This window comes from Neolamprologus multifasciatus, chromosome 6, assembly GCF_963576455.1.
Source record: "Neolamprologus multifasciatus chromosome 6, fNeoMul1.2, whole genome shotgun sequence".
In the NCBI taxonomy this organism is placed as follows: Eukaryota; Metazoa; Chordata; class Actinopteri; order Cichliformes; family Cichlidae; genus Neolamprologus; species Neolamprologus multifasciatus.
The window spans coordinates 9,222,505-9,244,578 of NC_140444.1; the positions used below are offsets into that span (position 1 = coordinate 9,222,505).

The following is a 22,074-nucleotide window of genomic DNA, read 5'->3' on the forward strand; positions in this document are numbered from 1 at the left end:
GCTAACCTAGCAAGCTAACGTTAACTGACTACAGAGTGTGCATTACTCGCTAAAATGTCTCGTATTAATGCATTTGAATTGCAGCGTTGTTTAACCAGAAGCAGAACCTGGCATTCTAGGTGTTCATGCGAAGACATGTCCTTCACGTTGGTCATATTTTAATGACGTACCATGTTGGGCTAGCAACTATAAAGGCTGTAACGTCTCTTATGTAACTATGCTGGTACTAATTTTAAGTAGCTAATTTACCGATATGTTTTTTGTTGTGCATCAGAGTAGTAGTTGTAAACGTGCTTGAGCTCCCCCTTCTCAAATAACACCCATAAAGTCTACCCAGTACTAGGAATTAATTTATTTTAGCTATAGTCTCTGTTATCACCTTGATTATTTCTGAATTCATCTCTCTCTACATTTACAGAAAATGATAATATAGCGTATCGTGTCATGCCTTCTCTGATCAATAGCTCTCAACCAAATCACTACCATAAAATATTAAATATAGACATGATTTACTTACAAAGTGTAGTAATCATTTGGGAGAACTTGTTCTTTCAGCAAGAGTGAAAAGGGAGTTTTAGACGATGGTAGTGAGATGGTTGCGTTAACAGAAAGACAGGTGGGCAACCTGGAAGTGGGAGTGTTAAAGATGTTAAAATTTCCATTGGGCATAACCAGGATGGACAGAATTAGAAATTATTATATATCTGAGGGACAGCTCAGGTCGAACGCTTTGAATACGTTCAAGAGGGGAGGATAGGATGGTTTGAGTGTAGAGAAGAGGGTGGGTAATAAGATGGGAATAAGATGCTGGAGCTGCCAGACAGGAGGAAAAGAGGAAGATCACAGACAAGATAAACAGATGTAGTGAAGGAGGCTGTGCAGAGGTTTGGTGTGACAGTCGAGGATGTTAGGGATGGGGTGAGACAGAGGCAGGTGATGCACAGTGGCAACCCCTAAAGGGAGCAACTGGAAGACGTTATTTTTCTGTACAGTCAATATATCTGCTTATCATATAGTATACTGATTATTTATTTGCCATTTTCTTGTGTAGGACCATCTGATATCCATCATGGCAGGACATGACGCTGGAACCCAGCACCAGTTCACTGGAATTGCCAAGTACTTCAATTCATACACAATCACAGGAAGGAGGAATGTGAGTTGTGTATATAAACTGCTTAATTGTATAGCTGTTTAAAAGCAAGAAGCTCTACGTCCCTGCTGCTGTCATACTTTGTCATACTGCATTGCTTACGGCATTTATATACTCCCCCTCCTTTTTTTTTTTTAGTGTGTTTTGGCCACATATGCTAGCCTTGCAGCCATCGCCCTTTTCTTCAAATTGAAGCCTAAGAAAAAGCCTGCTGTCACAGAAAAGTGATTATGTAAGTATGTTAGTCTTTTTGCTTTTCAGTGTTTACAGTCTGTAGGCAAGCCACCAGCCACCAGCTTTCCAAGTACTATGGTCAAGTCAAATTTTAGCAGAACGTTACTGTTGTGTCTATCCATTTGTCATTAGGTGATTTATTTCTTTTAAATATATCTGATTTTCAAACTGCGATAGTAACTCTTCACTACTCCCTGCTAAACCAAAACATTGATGAAATTCTGATTGTTAGCTTTAATTATGTTTTATTACACAAAATGTTATTCTGCTCTTAGTGGTAGAATTTATAACCGATATTTATTTGGGAATATGGAGCTGTAGTGAAGGAGGATATGCAGGGGGTTGGTGTGAAAGAGGATGCTAGGGTGGGGAGAGATGGAGGCTGATAATCCACTGTGGTGACTCCTGAAGGGAGCAGCTGAAAGAAGTTATGATCCATATTTGTCACCTATGCGTATTCTGCTTGTCTATTACTACACTTGCATGTTTGCACTAAATGTGTATTTTGTCTGTGGTATGCAAACAATGTTTTTGCTGTGCATAAAAACGATAAATTGCTAACGAATAAAAACTCATCTCTTGCTCGTTTTGAAAACTATTGGGGAAGCAACTGTGGCTTGCATGCCAAAGCAGGTCGTTTACTCTGCCACGTGTGAAAGTGTTCTTTGGCATGTTGTAGTTATTCAGTTGAATTGATTGACTCTCTTTTGTCCTTACAGGCTTCCATTTGCCCATCATTTCCAACAGCTTGGAATGGAAAGATCAGCTGGACATGCTTGTAATGAAATTTGAGTGTTTGGTTTTCCAATGTTAACAATAAAAACATCTATGCCCAAAACATAGAAAACACTTTTCTTTATTTACAGTATGCACCAGTATAAAAGACTATAGTACAGAAATGTCAGCCACGTATTCAGTAAGGCTGTACTCAACACAACGACTTAAACATACAGTCCTCTGTTTGGCTCTCATAGTTGGCTAACCTAATTTGTTACGCTAGCCAAATGTAAACTGATAAATAGTTATTTTCACTGTGCCATAACCTTCCTCAGTTACTTGTGGCAGTCAAAGTTTTGCATAATTTCTAGCTTCCATTGATTATGTTCTCAGTGGGAAATAGTCTCAAGGATTGAAGGCTCCAGCAGCCAGAAGCAGGTTCCTCCGGGTGAAGTGAAGGTGTATAACAGGTGTTGATTTAGTCGTGTAGGTGCCTAGCAGAAGCTCCTGGGAGTTATCTTGTAAATGGATGTGTCCCGTAGCTGCCGTGAAGTCATCTGTTTCTAAGTCATCGAACGCTTTCATTGCATCCCACAGGCGAACCGTGTTGTCCATAGAACCTAGAAAACATTACACTTTGTCACTCCGGCTATAGTGCATTTTTGAGCTGTGATCATGTCATATAATTTTTGTTTGAGGTTAATCGCTTGATGGAAAAGTATAAAGAAACTTGGAACACTCACCGGAAGCAAGGATTTCACCATCCCTGCTGAACCTGAGGGAATAGATGGTATCTGTGTGGCCCTTGAGCTCTCCCACCATCAATCCATGGCCAATGTCCCACAGGAGGACTCTGCCATCAGTGGCCCCTGATGCCAAAAACTTCCCATTGGGGGAAAAAGCGAGTGAATGGATGGGACCCTGGAAGATGACATTAAAATATTAGACTCACAGATGTTTAAACAGCATTTACTATTTCTACCTGTGCTGCACTATACATCATTACATGAACAATTATGCACATTTCAATATAATGTGACTAAAATGACATTTTCTACATGATGTCTGTTGAACTCTAACCTTATGACCAGTGAAGATGCGCACACAGTTTCCACTTAGGACATCCCACACGCGGATGGTACGGTCAGATGATCCTGTGGCCACATAATTGGAGTTTGGGTGAAAACGAGTGCAAGTGATGTCAGCCAGGTGACCAGAAAATATCCGCAGAGGCTGGTAGTGATCTGTCGCCCAGAGTCTGTTAAAAAAAAAAAAAAAAAAAAAGAGCAGAAGATGGACCAATGAAAATCGCCTGTAGAAGGAGCCAATGTGGATCAACAACAACATGATGTTCCAATATGCTATCACACAATGACAAAACAAGGTCTGAAGTTTCTTACCGGGCTACCCTGTCATGTCCTCCAGACACAAAATAGTAGCCATAGGGGGAAAACTGCGTGTCCCACACTGGGTAGTTGTGCCCTTTGTAGGCCACCAGGCAGGTAAACGTTAGGAGACTCCATAACCTCACTGTACCATCTTCTGAACTGGACAACAAGTAGTTTCTGAAAAGTGAGAAACATTTTCATGACATATATAGCTTTATCTGTTGTATAAATAAATAAATAGTGTAATTTTTAAAGGATTTAACAAAAAACATGTAATCTCCATTATCGTCAGTTGGACGAGTGGCTCTACCTGTCCGGGCTGAAGCTGATGCCATACACTGGTCCACTGTGTCCATACATTATCTTTGATTCGCTGGCCGTCTTCTCATCCATGATCCTTTCCAGCACATCGTCTGACTCTTTGTCAATCAAGTTCAAGTCTTAAGAGAAAATAGGAAAAAATTCAAAGGCAATGTTTTAGTAAAATAAGCATTTAATATCTGCAAGTAAAGATGTCAGTATAAAATAGTGTACCTGCTGCAGACTTGACTTTGCGGAGCTTTTTCGGTGTGACACTCCACACTCGTACTGTGGAGTCAGCAAAGCCTCCTGCGATCAGGCTGGAGTCATCAGTGAAGTCCACTGCAGTCAGACCCTTAAAAAAATAAATACAATTAATTTATGTCATAGTTTTCACTGCTTCAATGCACAATCATTAGAGGTATGACAATTTTGAAACTACAACCGATATCATATCGAAACACCCACGATCAGAACGCAATCCTACATATTTCCCTACACTGGAAACATAGAAATATGTCAAAATAATGAGGTTTTTATGTTTTTAAATTCATCACTCATGAACAAGTCTCCAGGTGTGGGATAAAATTATTTTTTCCCTATTTTTATTTATCCCCTCTATAAGATAACATAAGTCAACTGAAACTATGGCCAAAAAATAGGTATTGACTAACCATCGTTTTGGAGAACTGCTGCTCCTCTGGCAAACAAATTAAATGCATCATAAAGCTTTACCTGGTATGCATTGAGAAAAGTGTAGAAGCAGACAGAGGGGAGGTTATCTGATCCTAGACGAATCCTTTTCGTGGCCTCCTTCATGTACATGATCTTGTCCAGCTTGTCTGAGTCTTTGAGTTCTGGCAGGGGTATCCTAAATAAAACACATTTTATCAGACCTCTTTCTGAGTTGATTCAAAAAGCATGACTTTGACATTCAAAATATACCTGACCAAGAAGTTTAGATTAGCCTCTACAGTAGTGTGCAACAAACACACAGTACAGTACTGTGTAAACAATCCCTACCTATTCTGTGAAGGAGCATTTGGATCCTGCTTTTTGCTCTTGGAGCCCATGCTGTCCTTTTTTGGCTTCTTCTTCTTGGGTTTACCCTCCTCATTCTCTGCCTCCTCATCCTCATCATCAAGGGGCAGCTCAATTTCTGGTTCCTTCAGCAATCCATAGTAAACCTTCACATGGTGAGTGACAAAGGAACAAGGACATGTCATTTCAAAGGTTTTGGTATATAAGTGTAAAGAAACATGGAAAGAAGACAGAAGTAATTGCTCAAACTGGTGGCAGATACATGTGAGGCTATGTTAATTTTAAAAAGCTACTGGATGCCCTCAGTATAGGGTCAAGGGTTCAAAATTCAAGTTGTCAAACGTCCAAATGTGTGGTGTATAAATCCAACCTTAGTTTTATTGGCTTCACGCTTGGCCTCTCCTGCCAAGCTGCCAGACATTGCATCTATCTGGCTCTTGCTGCGTGGCATGCCATCAAAGATATCAATGTAGAGGTGCTCTTGGATAATATTCCAGATCTGGTTGTTCTGACGCTCCTGCAGGTGTCTCTTCAGCAGCTGATAGGAGTCGCGGGAGATACGCAGGACAAACTTGCTGGTGCGGAAGTCCAACAAAGTCTCGTTGCCTCTCATGTGCTCCTTCTTGGTCAAGCCAGATAAAACGCGCAAATCGTCTTCATAGTAGCACTCCTGGTCCCCACTGAACCTGAGAGGGAGGTGAACATAAAGAAATGAAGTTATTAAGGTGCACGGAAAATGGAGTGTGGTTGATATTTGGAATAATGTACAATTAGACTCACTTTTCAAAGAAGGCCTTAGCCTCACTTTCATGGTTGTTGTACACCAGCTCCAGATACATGTGGACAAAAAGTGGGTAGAAGACCTGGGACAGTTCAGCTCTGTGACAGTCCAATACTGTTTCTATGAACTTTTTGAGGTCACTGTAGTAGACCTCATAAAGAGTTGGATCTCCCTGCTGGCTGTAAGCTGACAGTACCACACGGACATCTGGTTGGTCCTCTGCAACTGCTGATGAAAAAGTCCCAATGAGATGGGTTGTATTAGCAGCGTGTTGGTTGTATCCACGTGGGAAAAATCCTTTTTAAGATTACCTAAACTGTCAATGTAACTACAAAGTAAATACAACTTTGCCTTTTTTAAAACTTTTTTTTTTTTTTTTACCAACAATGCACCACCAATGGTGCAAATTTTAACTGACTGATAATATTAAAAACATTTAAAAAAAATCCATCCTCCTTTTGTCCTGTGTCATCTGACTAGTCGCCCAAATAGAATGTCTTGCATGACTTTTGCATTCCATATCCTAAAGCTTTGCACATTTTATTCCACAACCCCTTTATTTTTTGGCAAGACCAAAATACATGTGCACAATTCTACATCAATTTGTCCACACAGTCTCCAGCATGCAGCATTCCTCCACGTTTTTGAAGCTTAAGAAAACAACAACAAAACAGATCATGTTAAATTCTCTCTATATCCTGGAGTTAGTGGCCATGCATTGTGTTTTAAAAATTAAAGTTCCTTCTTTTCTTTTATCCTATTTGTCTTTAATATACAGAAAGGAGGTCTTTCTGCATGACCTTAAATCTGTGTACAAAGCAGAGATTTCTCTGCATTTTCTTCTGAAATACCTCAATAATCTCATTTTATTTGATCAGTTTTAACCTCCTTCTCATAATAATACCTTACTTATCTTAGGTATCAAAACTGTTCAGGTTCACCTAATTCTAATTTTTCCTTCAGTCTTTCAAAACCCAACATATTTTCCCCCCTTAAACATTGTGCATATTGCTGCGATGCCTTTATTTGCCCAGTGCTTGAACTTTCTATCATGCATGCCAGGTATAAGTCTCGAGTTTGATGCGAACCATAAAAATTCAGTTTCCAAACTTTTCGATTTTGCAGTGTATCCATCCCATCACCAATATATCAAAGGTCTGATTTGTGCTGTTAATTACACTTTGATGCTTGGTAAAGCTAAACCTTCTTTTTCTTTAAAGAACTGCAGAGTTTGTATCTGACCGCATATAAACTCAAGTTTGTGATCAGTTAATAACAATATATTTAGCTGTTTTACTTTCTATTTGCAATTAGACTTTCACATCATACACGACATATTATTACTGGTATCATCACATTAAAAACACATTATCACTGCAATCGCTTCACTGAATGAACACGAAGTAACCCTGCCGTAAAACGTAAAGCTATATAAACTTCGAATATGTTAGTACTCGAAGTTAACACACCCTGTAGTAAAGAAGTGCTTAACTCTTAGCGCTCTGAGCAATATCCCTAACTGATACCACTACATTAGGCTGTTGTGTCAAACTCGTGGTTGATCAGGAGATGTTTGTTAAGTGTTTCATACATAAAAGCGGCAGCCGACTGTACTGTACCTTTCGTTGGCGCCTGGGCTCCGGCGGAGGATGATCCGGTAACTCGGCTGAGAAGAGAGCTCACATCCCCGCCTTCTAAGTCCACAATACCGGCAGCACCTCCCGATCCTGTCCCGGCCGATTCAGTTGCCTTCGGGTCCAGTGAATTTTCCGGTAATCCCGCCTCACGACGCAAAATCTCGACGGACTCGGTGAGTTTGTTCTTTTTGAGGAATTGCAGGACTGCCAGCAATGTCTGCTGGTCCTCCGGGGTAACCGCGGCTGTTTGTTTGTTGCTTCCAGTCGAAGAGCCGGAACTGGGAGACGCAGAGAGCACTCTGCCATCATTAGCATTGTTATTTCCAAAGCCATCGGTTGATGGTTCTGTTTTAATGTCTGTTTTTATGTCAGCGTCGCTCATACTACCTTGTACGGCCGCCATTTTCAGAATGAATTGCGCATGTGCGACGTAAATCAACGGGAAACACTAACCGTACAAGACCAAGACATATGATTGGTTCTTACCCGTGAGCGTGGTGTTACAGAAGTCCCGCCCTTCGAGTGAGTGTAGTGTAGCGGTTTACGCATTAGGGAGCGGAAGGTCGCCGGTTCGATTTCAGCTCGAGAGGAAAAACTGTTTTGAGGTTTGCGTTTGGAAGGGCAGCTGATGTCAAAAGTCTGCCGAATCAAACATATGGAATTACCTGCTGTGGCAACGCCCACTTCATAACTTGATGCTATAATGCTATAATAATATAAATATCTAATTGTACCCCAGCATAAAGACTGCATTCACAAGTGCATAGGTTTCACCAGAGAATTGTTATGTGTATAGAGTGACAAAATAATCAGTACTTTGTTTTGCCAAAGACGTATCTATACCTATCTATCTTAATAATAATAATAATAATAATAATAATTATATATATATATATATATATATTGTTTTATAAGAACAGCAGTGTCTAAATTTCAAACACACTAAATTGATTGTAATTTATATCAAAGACAAGCATGAAAACCTAGAAAAAATAAAGTTGTGCATGATTTAATCTTACAATCCAATTTATATCATTTTTTACCAGTTGGTGGCACTTTGTTCCCACACAACAGCTGGCCAGCGTCCCAGCCACCTCCTTGGACAATGTGTTGCTGCTATCAATACAATCTGGTATTCTTTTTAATCTATAAAACATTGGTGAATGAAAACAAAGTGAAAATTACTTTGCAAATTTCTACGTCATCTCCTCAGTTATACTGTTAATATAGATGTCTGTTGATACATCAATATTCTGCAGCTTTACATTATCTTATGGTCCATCTGCCTCTTTCAATGACATACAATATTTTATGAGTCTTCAGAAAATGTGAGACAGATGAGGTATAAGTAGCATTTTCATAATAAGTGACAACTTGTACCACTGAGGAAACACAAGAAGGACAGTAACTGTGTACGAGTATGAGTGGTGTTTACTTTGCATTCTGCTGAGTCCGAATTTTTGTCCGAACAAGACAGCACACCTTGCTTGAGCGAACAGTCTGTCAATACATTCAAGTACAGCTGACTGTGCATCTTTTGAGGCAGTTAATTTGTTTTTATTTCAAGGAGCCTGTCAGTAAAAAATTAAAACTTGATCTTGTTTCATTGTATCTCTGCTGGAAATGGTGCAAAAATCTGGATTTTTTTTTTTTTTTTTTGACTCCACCCTCAAGTATAATACATGTACTGTAAATACAATAATACTGAATTCTAACAAAAATGAACACAAACATATACTTGCAGTCTATTATTGAGTATAGCTCCGGCTGTAACTGATCTCCATCTTATAAACCTGTTTAATGCATTCTCGACATTAAGACTTTGATAACTCAGCAGCAGGTTCAGCACTCAGGCTACAGTCGATTTTAAAGACTGGGACAAAAGAAGGGTTCATGGCACAAGAAGCGTTGTATAACACTGCGGCTATGTTGCTCCTCGTGGAGGAGAGATGGGGGTGGGGTTGGCTGGTGAAAGTGGGAGACATACATGTGAACACCAGCAGCTCAGGGTGTGGTCATCAGCGCAGGGCCATTGTAAAGCTGCTAATTAGAGAGAAAATCCATTTCTTTCTGTGGTGTAAAGATAACAACATTACTTTGTAGGCTGACATATTTCTGTTTTCATTTTCAATTTAAAACACATGTCAGACTGAAGGTTTTTGATCTGTAAGTGACTCCTTCATATAGCAAGTTACAAAGCGCCTGATTACTTATGCGCAACCATATGGCTTAAATTTCCAGTGCCTGCGTGTCTATAAAGGAAACAGCGGCATGTGCTTTTGTACTTGTATTGAATCCCTACAGTTTGTGGTTGTGCTTTTTTCCTTTTTTGTTTGTTTGTTTTTTGAAATGACAGAATAATAGTTCTACTATGATTGCTAGGATTAATGTGATCTGAATGAAAATCAAATTAGGATTTGTAAAAAGTAATAACGAGAGAAATCTCCTCTAGCTGTTTTGATACTTCATTATTCTTTACAAATGTCGACACCGATACAATTACACGAGGTTTATTCGTCTAAAAGTGGCTATTATGGTAAACTGTCTCTGAAATAGGTACGATATATCACCTAACATTACTTTTATGCTCACACAATGAAGCATAACAGAATTTTTCTTCACTATGACAACTGTTTTACTGCAAAATAAATGCTTTTATATTGCCTTTGTCTACCTCTTGTGTTATTTAGCGAAACACAATATGAGTAAAAAAGGTTTAGTAGTGTTTATCAGTCTGTGTTTACTCATTAAAAATGTTTTCATGCTCATTTCCAGTTTATTTCGTATAAGTTTCAGTGTTATTTTTATTTTCTGTTGTTTTAATAATAATGGCAATATTTGTCAGATTGTAAGATTTAAGAAATTCAGAACACTACTATCGTACAATACAGCAATACTAATATTTGACATAGTCATGTAGGTATCCCCGTCTCAGTAAATAAGCGTACCAAAGCCTACCAGTTGTCAAAAATGTCCCATATGTTGTCAGTTTAGTATAAATTTTTAAGTGCAAAATATCAACTAACGCTTTTTCACATCTAGTTCTAGTTTTTATCCCACAAAAATCACCCTGGTGAGGATATCTGAAACAGTTCTAAACAAAGAAGCTTCTTGTGTTTCCATTATTTTTCACGTGTCAGTGTTTCACAGCATGATCTTTTTGTGCCCCGCCCTGATCCACGTGAACCTCAGTTCCCCAGTGCTGCCAGACTAGCAAATGCAGCAGGGGATAGGAAGCCAGTTGTTTTCTTGTCCACTTTTCCCTTTTTAAAATTTTATTTTAATGACTTAAATGACCACATTCGAGTAAAAAAAACCCACTTTTCAAGCCATTCGTTTGATTAAGTGGTCTTTTCTTCATCTTATGTGAAGCTGCTCTGGAGCTCTTTGCAGTGATAATGAAATGGGTGAGTGAGGTGAAAAGAGGCGTGTTCAGTCTCATCCTCTCTTCACACCTCAGTGATGACTTCGCTCAGTTCTCTCTCTCACTTTCTCTCTCTCGCCATAGTGTGTGTGTGCTGTGCTGGTGTGTATGCTGGAGGACTCTTCCACCATCCCCAGTTCCTCTGTCACGAGGCAGCAGGGTGTGGCTTCCCCCAACAGGGACAGGTTTTCTGGAGCGAACACAGACCCTCAAAGAAAAAGCGACTGTTTCATGTGCTCTTTAAAGTCTGATATTCACACTGCTTTAGTGCCACGATATACTATTTGAATTAAAAAGCTTACCATAAAATCTAGTCAGTTGTAGCATTTAGCAATATCGATGCTGTATTTCATCATTATTTCGACTGCTCTGCTTTTCTCTACTTGCTATAAACCCTTACATTTCTACGGCACTAATAAGCGGAGTGCTGATACGACTGACATGCATCAGTGAGTTAAATTAAAAGGGTGTTGGAGTGTGTTTGCATGGTTACTGCACAGAAACAGAAGATGTGCTTTATGCTTATATAACCCAATAAAACTGGGGAGGGTGTTGGGGGGTGTTTGATGTGATAATTACAATTGGTGTCACCAGCAAATTTGAAAAATCTGCAGGTTTGCAGGTTCAGTGATGGTGTTAGCAGATGAAAGTTTCTGTCACATTTGATTTATATTAATTTATTCCAAAAAAAGATTAATGGCAAAGGTCATCATTAAAAAGGCATTCACTTTGCAGGGAAGTGTGTATGTGCATGTTCATGCGATGCAGTCCTGCAAGTGCAGAGAGGGGTGAGGCAGATTTCTAATCACTTTATTTCTTTTTTTTGGTTAATGTTTCATTTCAGTGGATGTGTGTGGAGGATATCTGTTTCTTGAGATTTAGTTAAATGAATCCAATTACATGAACATTACTATTTATGCATAAATTATCCAAATGATGATGTAATTTTGGCGTGATCACTGTTGTTTCACCTTGAGTGTCCTTACGGCTAACACTTTGTGCTCCTGCTGTTTTCACTGTTAATCCTTCCTTGATTTTTTGACGAGTATTCTGCTGTCAGCCGGGGAGAGAGGGAGTGTGTGACTGAAAGGACATCTAATGATCACCTTTATTAAAAGAACCATTAGTTTTCTTCCGCTGACAAAACACTGCCTTCCTGTCTTTGAGCAATAAACGGTCAAGAAACGGATTTCAATCCCCCACTGACATGCACGAGTAAATAATTCATGAGGTGTGACTCTCAGAAGAGGTGGAAAATACCCGAAGAGATGGAAAGGGAAAGGGAAAGAGAGAGAGAGAGCGAAAGAGAGAGTAAGGGAGGGATGAAAGGAGAAAGCAGAGAAAAGGAGGGTGGAGGTAGAAGCATGGTGTGTGGGATGGGGAGAGGGTCGGGAACTAAGAGGGGCGGGGCAGCACTTGGGGAGCGGTAACAACGCAGGAAAGATGGTAAAATGAGAGTCTGTACGGTTGAGAGAGGGTCGAGGGAAAAACACTACATGATCGTGAATGTGAAAAGTGACATATACAGGTGAGAGGCAGGTGCAGAATAAGGTGTGAATCATATGAAGTATAAAATGAAACTGAAGCAGGCTTGATACAGTAGGTATGAAGTAAGCTGTCTTCTAGTAGCTATTGGCAACAGATAAGAACTTCATTTTTATCTGGTTTAATTACACAGATATGATACAAAACATAAAAAGCTGCAGTGTTTGATGGCCATAATAAAAGGCTGATAAGTGCTAACTGAATATAGTTATTTGTCGCAATAACGAATTCCTCAGAAACACTTAAGTCTCCATTTGTGAAGACTGGATAAATTGTTTTACACCTAGTGTGCAACAAGCTTTGAGATGGCTACACATGCACCACGTTAGGTAGCTAACAATTGCCCTGAAATCCATCTTTTTGTCAGAGTAATGCCTTCAAACCACCTGCTAGCCTGTCATTACTTGTCTGGCAGAGGCCCTTAATCTATTTGGCCTGTGTCAGGAAAGTTTGTGTGTGCGTGCGTGAATGCACCGTGGACCTTTTGCCTATCCAAGCGGAATAATGGGTGTGATTGCAGAGATGTGGCGCTAGAGATCTCCATTTCGGGGAAAGGAAATGTGGGGAGTCTGCATTATTCAGTACTGACCTAACCGGAGAGCTGGATTCTGCACGCAGACATCAGCTTTGCTGGTCTTACAGCTTAGCTGGCGTTTTGGATATATGCTTTATTGTCTTGTAGTGTTGTTTCTGGTTTTTGTGTGGATAAATCCCAATAACAGGGTTAATTTAGCAGTAGCTTGATGTTTAACATTAAAAAAACATGCGGTAAAAGTGAATAAATATATTTCCAAATATATATATAATGCTTAACTATACTAAGATAGTTTCACTTATTAATGACGTGCTGAATGTAAAGTTTTAGAAAAGCTTTCCAACATTTTGTATATGACCTGCCACTATATGTTAGATGTAACTGCAGCCAGTCACAGCTGAAATCTGATAAAGCACGATTTTATAAAGAAAGTCAGATGGAAACAGGAAGGCTAATGAAGCTTTCAAGTCTTAACAAATTCTTTTTCACACTATTTAGAAGTGATTTTATTTGGAAGTAAAACAAACTGACGTTGCTCTGTAAATTATGATTTAGAATGTTTTATTTTCCAATCAATGGAAAGAGAGCATGTTTATCCTTGGGCTTCTAATACCACATGATACAATTATGGCCAAAATCAGTATCATAATGACTTTGATCAGTGTTGAGATCCCTTTTTTTCATGAATATTCATTGAGTTTTAGTGAAAAAATGTTTTGCACTGTCAGGTAAGCACAAAATGCAATGTTGTGCAACATTCCTGTTAATGCACAAATCTACGCAGTGAAATAAAATTCCCCTAAATTCAATGCATGTAGAAGAAAATTAACAAATCTTTAAATAAAACAATGTACCAAAACTTTACACAACATTTAATCACTTTTATATTGTGCTGTTTTCCTGTTAACTACAACATCTTTTCAGACAAACAAGGTGCATGTCCTTGAATCATGATATAGTCTTTTTGCTCAAAAAGCATTTGCTTGTTTCAGTATTTTTTAATCATAGTTGTGATTAATCATGTTCATTTAGGTGTGGGAAGCCAAAATTGTGGCTGACATTAAAATTCACTTAATTCTGCAGCCTCACTATGTCAACTAATCACTGTCATCATTATCGTTCTCACCATCCTAGCATGTTAGTAATTATCACATTGTCATCTAGTGGCTGAGATTTCAACTAAACAGTTAAACAACCTGATTTTTGTTTAACTGGATAAAAATTCTTTCTGTGTTTTGTATATAAAGTTGTCATCCACAATATTCTTGTAACAGGAAAGTTTGGACATTCACTGGATACGAAGCACACGAACCAGTGATTTTCCAAAATGCTTGTAGTCCTATTGTTAAACTAGATAACTATTAAAAATTTGTTATATTTTATACTAGCAAGCCCAAAATCAGTCCAACTTTTTTTAATGCAGTGGCACTGAGGCAGTTATTTTCTGCAAAATCTGATATCTTTGCATTGGTTTTGTTCTTAACCGAGCGTTCAGTTTCCATTAGCCAAGAAGTTAGCTAACTATCACTAGCAAAACAATAGAAGTGACCTAAATGTTGCTAACAGCAAACCTAACTTGATGATATATTTATTATATTGTATAAATTATTGAAGAAAACGCTTGAAACACTTACCATTAGGTTTTATATAAGGAAGGGCATTCTGTCCCTTTTTCCTCACCCTGCAAAGCTATGACATCACAACATACAACATTGAATGGTCGGTTACCATGTTGATCCTGCATTAACAGTATTATGATGATGCAGAACAACACCAACGCGGGGATACTAGAAACACTGTTGTTGTCTGGTGGATATGGTACAAATGTTGGTCTCAGGATGACATCCACATGGTAAAATATGCACATGAACCATATGCCCAGTCTCACCTGGGGGGAGGTGCTTAGAACAGAGAGGAGAGAGCTGCAGGTGGAAGGCTTTTCTTTTTTTTTCTTTTGCCTTTTTTAGATTTTTGTTCTTTTGGAACTTTAGCTTTAGTTACAACCAGGATGCAGTTCTATAAATAGCACTGGAATTACAATAAAGTTGAATTATACATAAGATGTGCATTCCTGTCGGTGTGTGCCCGTAGCCACTGGATGCTGTTAAATACAAGGCTTAAGCAGAGTTTATAATGCTTTGCTAGATAAAAAAGAAAAAAAATGTGTGGAAAATGCAGTAATTACTGTCGATATTTTACCAAATAACATGTTGATTTCATATTTTAACATTTTTTTTCTTCTTCACAGCTCACCCTCTCTCTCCTTCCTGTTTCTCCTTGTTCCCTCCCACACATTTTCTGTCAGTAGAGGTCTAACTAGGTGCTTAAACAACCCCCTGCTCCAGGCACCTCACAACACAGTGCTGGGAACATTACAGTTTCTCCATCACTATAAATAACACAGGTTCTAATTAACCAGCACAACACAGTGAGGCAAAGAAATCGGTTCTATTAAAGCAGTTGATGATTCAAGTTGTTTTATACACTCTAAGCTGTATCTCTATATATCATAAAACATTACATATGATTGTTATTCTAATTAACTGATTTATGCTGTTGACTCACATGGTATTCTCACAGAATGAAAAGTCCTTTGTTCAGCAACCCAGACATTGCTTCTCCCTACAAAACTATCCCTCTTTGTGGTCCAGTGACTACATATAAAGACACACACACACACACACACACACACACTGACACCATGAATGACAGGGTAAGATAAAGGGATGACTTCTAATTTGCTAAAGGTCACAGTCTTGGTACTTAGAGCACCTTTTGAGAAAAATACCAAATCAATAATTGCATTTGCTAAACAGCAACATACGTTTTAAAAACAAATAGCTCGCATAATTTTATACTTTACTTATGTAATGTGCTTTTGAAAGTGCAAGGTGACTGTCTTCTGTTTTAAACTAAAGGTAAAGTAGCAGTTGATTTTTTGTGAGAGGGTATGCGCATTGATGCTAATGTGGATAACCAAAAAAGATGTGATACAGTAGCAGTGGTTGCCTTTCTATAGTTTCATATTTGTGAGAGGTACAGTATGCTCCATAACACCTGGTATGAGCCACATTGGCTGGGAATTTTCTCCTAGGACATTAAGGACAATTGAGCAGCTGATAAAGATCCCCTCCCATATGGATAGCGAGCTTTAGTAAAGTCCTAAGATCTGTCAATAAGACGTAAACTCAACCTCCTGTGTAAGCCCAAGTGTTCTGGAGGACCTTGTTATTGTACTTTATCAGTTAATTTGCCATTTGAAAGGATACATTGATTTTCATTCAGCTGTTTTTCTTTTCTTGGCACAAGAGGACTGAGGTTGCTGTACAGTCAAGCTGTTGCCCTCATTTTCTCTCTAACTTAAGAACATATAAATATATAGAAAAATGGCATGGCGAAGAAAAGCCTTTATTCACCTTGAGGTGTGTCTGTATGTGTGTCTGAGACACAAAAGAGCAAATGGGGGAGGACCTGGTTTTCTTTTGTTACCACTATGCGATGTCACCAGGAGGGGAGGGTGGACAGGATGATGGGAATGTCCTTGGGGACTGGCCAACCTGTGCAAAACAAAACAATCGACAGACGCGGTGTTGCCGAAACCCACACTGTACAATTCACATGAAAAGACAGTAATAGCCAGATTTCAGGCACAGGCTGGGTCAAATTCTCACACCTGAAGTTACAGACAATTTTTTTAAATACTAAACTGCTGCATTAAAAAAAAAAAGTAAATTAGATGTATTTTTATTGCTAAAAGACATTTGCATAAAGCTGCTTATCTCCAATGGAATCAGAATCTACTCAGTTTCCATTTATGACAGGATTCAGATTAAGGAAGCAAATTATTCAGTGGAATTAACATGACATTTCTTTGCCAATAACAGGGCGTTTTCACGCCCAGACAGCCTGTAATTATGCTGCTTGATGAAAAAAGACAGGCTCGCTGAGAACCAATTGGAGAGTCAATTAGGTTATTATCTCATACAGCATGTGAAGGTACAGTTCATGTAACATTCTGGCACAAAACAGCTTAACCTTGCAGACCTCTCTGGCCCCCTTAAAATATAGAACCAGAACCTTTAGCTTGAGGTTCTGGTGTTTTATTGGACCAATGCATTCTTATCCCTGAGCATAAAATGATGCCATCTTGTCAGATTCTGCACGTGTGTCTCTTCTTTACACACAAGGTGTCCTTTGGCACCGGAGCCTTAGCACATCAGCTGCAGCAGCACTGGCTGCAGAAGCGTTATGACATTGCTCTGCTTTGATCATTGAGCTCTGAGCTGTTCATGTTGGACTAAAAAATCTTGAACAGTTTCTTTTATTCAAATACAGGATGAAGATAAGGCCAAAACTGATTGAGCCAGTTTTAAAACCGAGAAAAACAACATATATTTGCACTAGCCAAATAACTACCCCGATATAGTTACAATAACTTTTCATTTTGTTTCACAGAGCTTTCATTCCTGTGCTAATTAAAACTGTTTGCATGGCATGTTAACAACTAAACAGACCTATCTGTGCTGCCAGGACATGTAGTAACATTTATGCAAAGGTGCATAGGTCATGTGGTAGGGTATTAGGCCACCTCCAATGGACACACATGTGCTTCGATGTAGCACCCTTTATATGCTCTCTATTTTAGGAACATTAAAAAAGGCCCTTACACACAAAAATAAACATGCAAACCAATAAATAAAGCAATAAACTATAGATTCTTTCCAGAAATAGAATTCACAGTAGAACTGCTGTATTGGATTCCAGCATGTTCCTAATAAAGTGGTCTGTGTGTGTATTTTCTCTCAGTCTACACACAATGAGACCACACAAGCCTCTAAGCTGCTTTTTAATTAATAGCTCATGCTGCTCCATCGATTGTCTCACTAATTATGGGGCCATTGATTACTATAGGTCAGCTGCCTTTGTACACACACACGCACACTCCAGCACAACCACATATACAACACAAAGACACTTCTAGGAATGCCTCCACACTACTTAGCCGGATGTTTTTGTGTCCACTTAATTGTGGCCGGTAAATATTTTAACAGATTACCAGTCAGAAGCGTTGCCTGAATGAGTTCTGCATCTCAAGTCCCTCAGGCTGAGCATGAGCTGACATCTTTAAATATGGCCATGCCAAGATAATGGAATACTTTGGCTGTTTTCTATCCGATCAATAGTTGTTTATATGTGTACAGTGACACAGTATATCAGGGTGTGGGCAGACTGCCAGCAGGTGGGGAATGGCTTCAGTCAGCACTTTGGGAGATGTGGGATTGGGGGAGGAGGGAGGAGTACGCACACAACAAGTACACACACACACATAGAAACCCATGCACACAGATTGTATGCCTAGAGGCAGGGTACCTTGGGATTGCATGTATTTGTGAGGCTGATGAAGAGCAGCAGTAAGGGTGGAGCCAAGAACGCTGAAGTATTGGCGTTCAGCGCATTGTGAATTTGAAATCTATGATGGAGCTGCAACCTGCAACACGGCAGTGAGAATATGAGGCCGACAGACAAAGACAGGAAGACAGGAAGAAAGATGCAAACATGCATACGATGCAGTTTAAAGTTTATCTTTTAACATGATTCATATGTATATTTCCAGGTTTCCATTAGACTTTGCCTTCACAGCCTGGCTGCAGATAAAGATGCTCATGGTTCATAGATATTCAAACCTTTCATCAAAAATAAAGTAACTAACATGTCATAAATAAAATGTTTTTCTACACACGCCCACTATAGAAAGACTCTTCATTTCTGGTGCAGCCATGTAGTATTTTTCACATCTGTCACACCGTCTGTGCAGCAGTGCCAACATTAATTGACTCAATGATCCAACAAAACATCTGTCCAGAGGTTTCTCTCACTCCACCGCTATCAGTAAGGCAATGTCTTTGATTAATGGCGACATTTGATTAATGAAAACAGCCATCATCTTCCACTAACTGTCTCTGTTTTTATTAAGAGAGCAACCGCTCCGCTAACTTAAGCTAGCCATTTCATCTACGTGGAATGACAATGTTATAAAATCATAACACCGTGAAGCCATTCTTTGCTGCCTTCGTAATGATGAGATTTTGAATTATGTCTTGTAATCGCCCTGCACTCACCAGTGGCTAGCAGGTTAGAGTGAAAGCCTCGGCAGCAGTCCATAAATCCATCTTTGCAGCCTTCAAGGTTGAAATAGCTTTTGCTGCTCAAATGGGCTTAGGAGACTAAGGTGATGATGCCAACTAACCACACATCACATGCAAAGAGTAACCTGGGTGAGGGCTGACAGTATGTAACATTAAAAACTTGGTAAGCATGTCATGGCAAGCCCCCCTAAACTAGCAACATATTTACAGGAAATGTCTTTTTGTGTCAAACTGAAACAAAAATCTGACTCTGAGAGTCCTCTTATTATTGTGCAGAGAAAGTCTTTAGATTTTCCACTCCATTCACAACACTGTTTGCTCTACAGAGATTTAAAAGGGACCTAGCGGCATTAAAGGCAAAGCTGAACAAATTTGCAAATATGCAAATTTCCTCTCAAGCTATACAGCGACAGCTCTGTAAGAGCCGACCGTGCTTCTCTTTAACGCTTGAAGAAACAGAAAAATTATGTTGTTTACTACTGAACTCAGCTACAGGAGAATAGAATATCAGACTAAACTGCTAATGAGATTTACACCTCAGGATTCGATATATATATGCTTTAAAAAAGAACCAATGAAAATGCAAAAACTGAAAACAAAGTAGATGAAGAGGTGAAGAAGTTCATTGAAGCGTTCGACATAAAAGCTGGAGTGGATGGAGTCACTGTTTCCAGTCTTTATGCTAAGCTAAGCTACTGTAAGTAAACCTGCTGGCTTCATATTTAGAGTGCAAACATGAAAGTGCTGTCTCCTCATGTAACCCAAAGCAAGAAAGCAAATAAGCCTTTTTCTCAAAATTAAACAATATAATCACTTGCTTTTGGTCGGGTTGTCTTGTAGCTCTTCTCCACTGAAAATGTTTGCTGATTAAAAAAACACACCAGCAAGTTTTATGTTTTACGGTTACAAAAAAAATCTGCCAACACCAATTTTGATCTGACAAACTCATCAGAAAATATTTAAAAATCTGTTTGTATCATGTGTGCATATCATTTTCTCTGCTTGTCCTAAAGCATTTTACTTTGTCAGAAGGACATTTTCCGTCATGACTGACCTTCATGCTTTAAACAGCGGTGATGTGTCTTGCATTTTGATGAACTGCAAGAGAGAAATAAGCTAGAGTAATTTCAGATTCCAGTCTGGTGTAGGGATTCTCTATTAGGTGTTACTGCTTTTTAGCAAACGAGCAGAGGACACTCGTGTGTATTCAGGTGCCTGTGAAAAAGATGTATACACTAACAAAAGACTAAGATCCCTAAGATTATGCAGTAAGTCTGCCTACATATAAGTGCTTCAGTCAGTCATTGCTAGGGGAAGGTTGGCTTGCAGCAGCTGGTAATCTAATATCTTACCCTCACCTCTCATTAAGGGCACACGTCACTATTATTCCTGCACCTAATAGATGAATGGTAGAAACAGAGAACTGAGAGGATTAGGGACGAGACCTGCATCTTTCAGCCAGCCCCCAGCCTCCACCTAAAAGCTCCCTAGTGTGTGCCTGCATGTTTGAAGACTGCAAAGGCCTGTACTCTGTGGAGCATGGGAGATTTGTCAATAATTTGGCCTCTGGAGGAAGGTAATCTTTACTCTGCCAGCCTTCAGGCTTCACAGCGTTTTGTGGGGGGAGGAGAGTGTCCCTTTGTGTCCCTTTTATGTGTTTACCTCCTCCGTTGCACATCCCTACAAACACTGTAAGGATTCATGTATATCTCATACAGTAATCTCCTTCGTGTGGTAAAGAGAAAAACCACTTTATGATGTTTATGCTGCACTGGATGCACCTCAGGCACAGAATCTCACTGTGGAGATACATCAAGTAAATAAATAAATAAATAAGAAATGTGTATGCCCTTCAGAAATTTGAAACCACTTAGGAATATTTTTGAAAATCCTGAGATTTTGTTTACTGCTTTCTTACGACAATTACGATGATGATCCTCCGGTTTCTATTAATATCAAATCAATATGTTCATAAAATTGTTGCCAATTTCAGAAATAATACTTCTCCTGGCAGCACCATTTTAGGGCTGCTTTACTGCATTTCCTGCATAATCATCATACAAAGGACCAATTCTAAGTACAAAGCAATTAATTATCTGCATTCTTTGGCCCTGTATAACACAGAAGAGTATATTTGCAACATTTTTAGACAAATGCACATCTCTGAAGAGTGTGCACAATGTTCCAGTGTCCTAAAATGTTTCCTCAGCTATTTATGAGGTAAGAGCCATGTGCTGCCGCCATCTAATCCATAATAGAGCAGCTGCGCCCTTACAGGGGCTTCACTCAATATCTATCCTACAGTGTATGACACAGCATTTAGAGAAAAAGAAAGGCAGAGAAATGCAACAAAGATGAAGTAAACCTGATGTTAAGAAGACCGTCCTCGAGCCATAAGATCAGTCAGAGAAGTGAGGGTGTCAAATGGAATAGTTAATCATAAGAAGCTCAAAGCACGAGTGAGGACGATGCCTCTGATCAGTTTCAGATGAATCGTTTTTAGTGACTGTTGCTGAGAATTTCCTTTCTTACTTATCCGGGAGTTTTAAGGATATACTCAGATGGTCTGATTGGTTTAAAGTTTTCATAAAAGATGAAATTTTCTCAGAAATGTATTCTAGTTTTTTTCTTTTTTTGTTTCTCAGCCATAGTGATGAAATATTAAAATTACATCATCAAAGTAAGGATATTGAATGCCTTCTTTAAATCTGGTTCAAAAAAAAAAGAAAGAAAACGAAAAGAAAAGGCAAAGAAAACGAGGTAATATTAAAAGATGCACTTATTAAATCAGGTAGTTTAATAATAGCCTTTGTTTAGCATAATTGGGTCTCATCAGAGAACATTGATTTCCTTTGCAGCTGAACAGGTGTGGAAATAGGGTCAGAAAGAGCAAATTTCTATCATTAATCTTCAGGCTCTCTATCCAGAGGACTTAAAAAAACAGGACTGACTATATTATGGTCACCATTAATAACAGAACATCAGGAATATGTTAATAAAATGTCACTATTACTGTATTTCTGTGTAGAAGTTACATATTATAAAGGCAAATCACATTAGAGATACATACCTTGGATTCATCTGAGATCATTTACTCATTCATGCTGCCTTGAAAGTGAGTTTTATGCAAAGGATTACATGGTCAGCTTATTGGTAAAATACAATTGGCAGCA

General features: G+C 39.0%; 2 protein-coding genes across 3 annotated transcripts; one reads left to right on the forward strand and one right to left on the reverse strand.

The window, feature by feature from the left end:
* Positions 1 to 1,057: 1,057 nt before the first annotated feature.
* On the forward strand, positions 1,058 to 2,234 carry atp5mk (ATP synthase membrane subunit k). Its single transcript, XM_085162482.1, has 3 exons — positions 1,058 to 1,156; positions 1,292 to 1,385; positions 2,107 to 2,234. Exons 1-2 carry the CDS (start codon positions 1,070 to 1,072, stop codon positions 1,379 to 1,381), a joined length of 177 nt encoding a protein of 58 aa, XP_085018608.1. The 5' UTR covers positions 1,058 to 1,069; the 3' UTR covers positions 1,382 to 1,385; positions 2,107 to 2,234.
* taf5 (TAF5 RNA polymerase II, TATA box binding protein (TBP)-associated factor) lies at positions 2,228 to 7,683 on the reverse strand. 2 transcript variants are annotated; one of them, XM_085162478.1, is made up of 11 exons: positions 7,234 to 7,683; positions 5,614 to 5,839; positions 5,204 to 5,519; positions 4,816 to 4,979; positions 4,528 to 4,663; positions 4,027 to 4,147; positions 3,803 to 3,932; positions 3,505 to 3,669; positions 3,185 to 3,362; positions 2,848 to 3,025; positions 2,228 to 2,724 (listed from the first exon to the last, which is right to left on the reverse strand). In XM_085162478.1, exons 1-11 carry the CDS (start codon positions 7,652 to 7,654, stop codon positions 2,510 to 2,512), a joined length of 2,250 nt encoding a protein of 749 aa, XP_085018604.1. In that variant the 5' UTR covers positions 7,655 to 7,683; the 3' UTR covers positions 2,228 to 2,509. The 2 variants fall into 2 exon arrangements, with proteins under 2 accessions (XP_085018604.1, XP_085018603.1); XM_085162477.1 differs by having other exon boundaries at positions 5,614 to 5,842.
* Between the last annotated feature and the right edge of the window lie 14,391 nt (positions 7,684 to 22,074).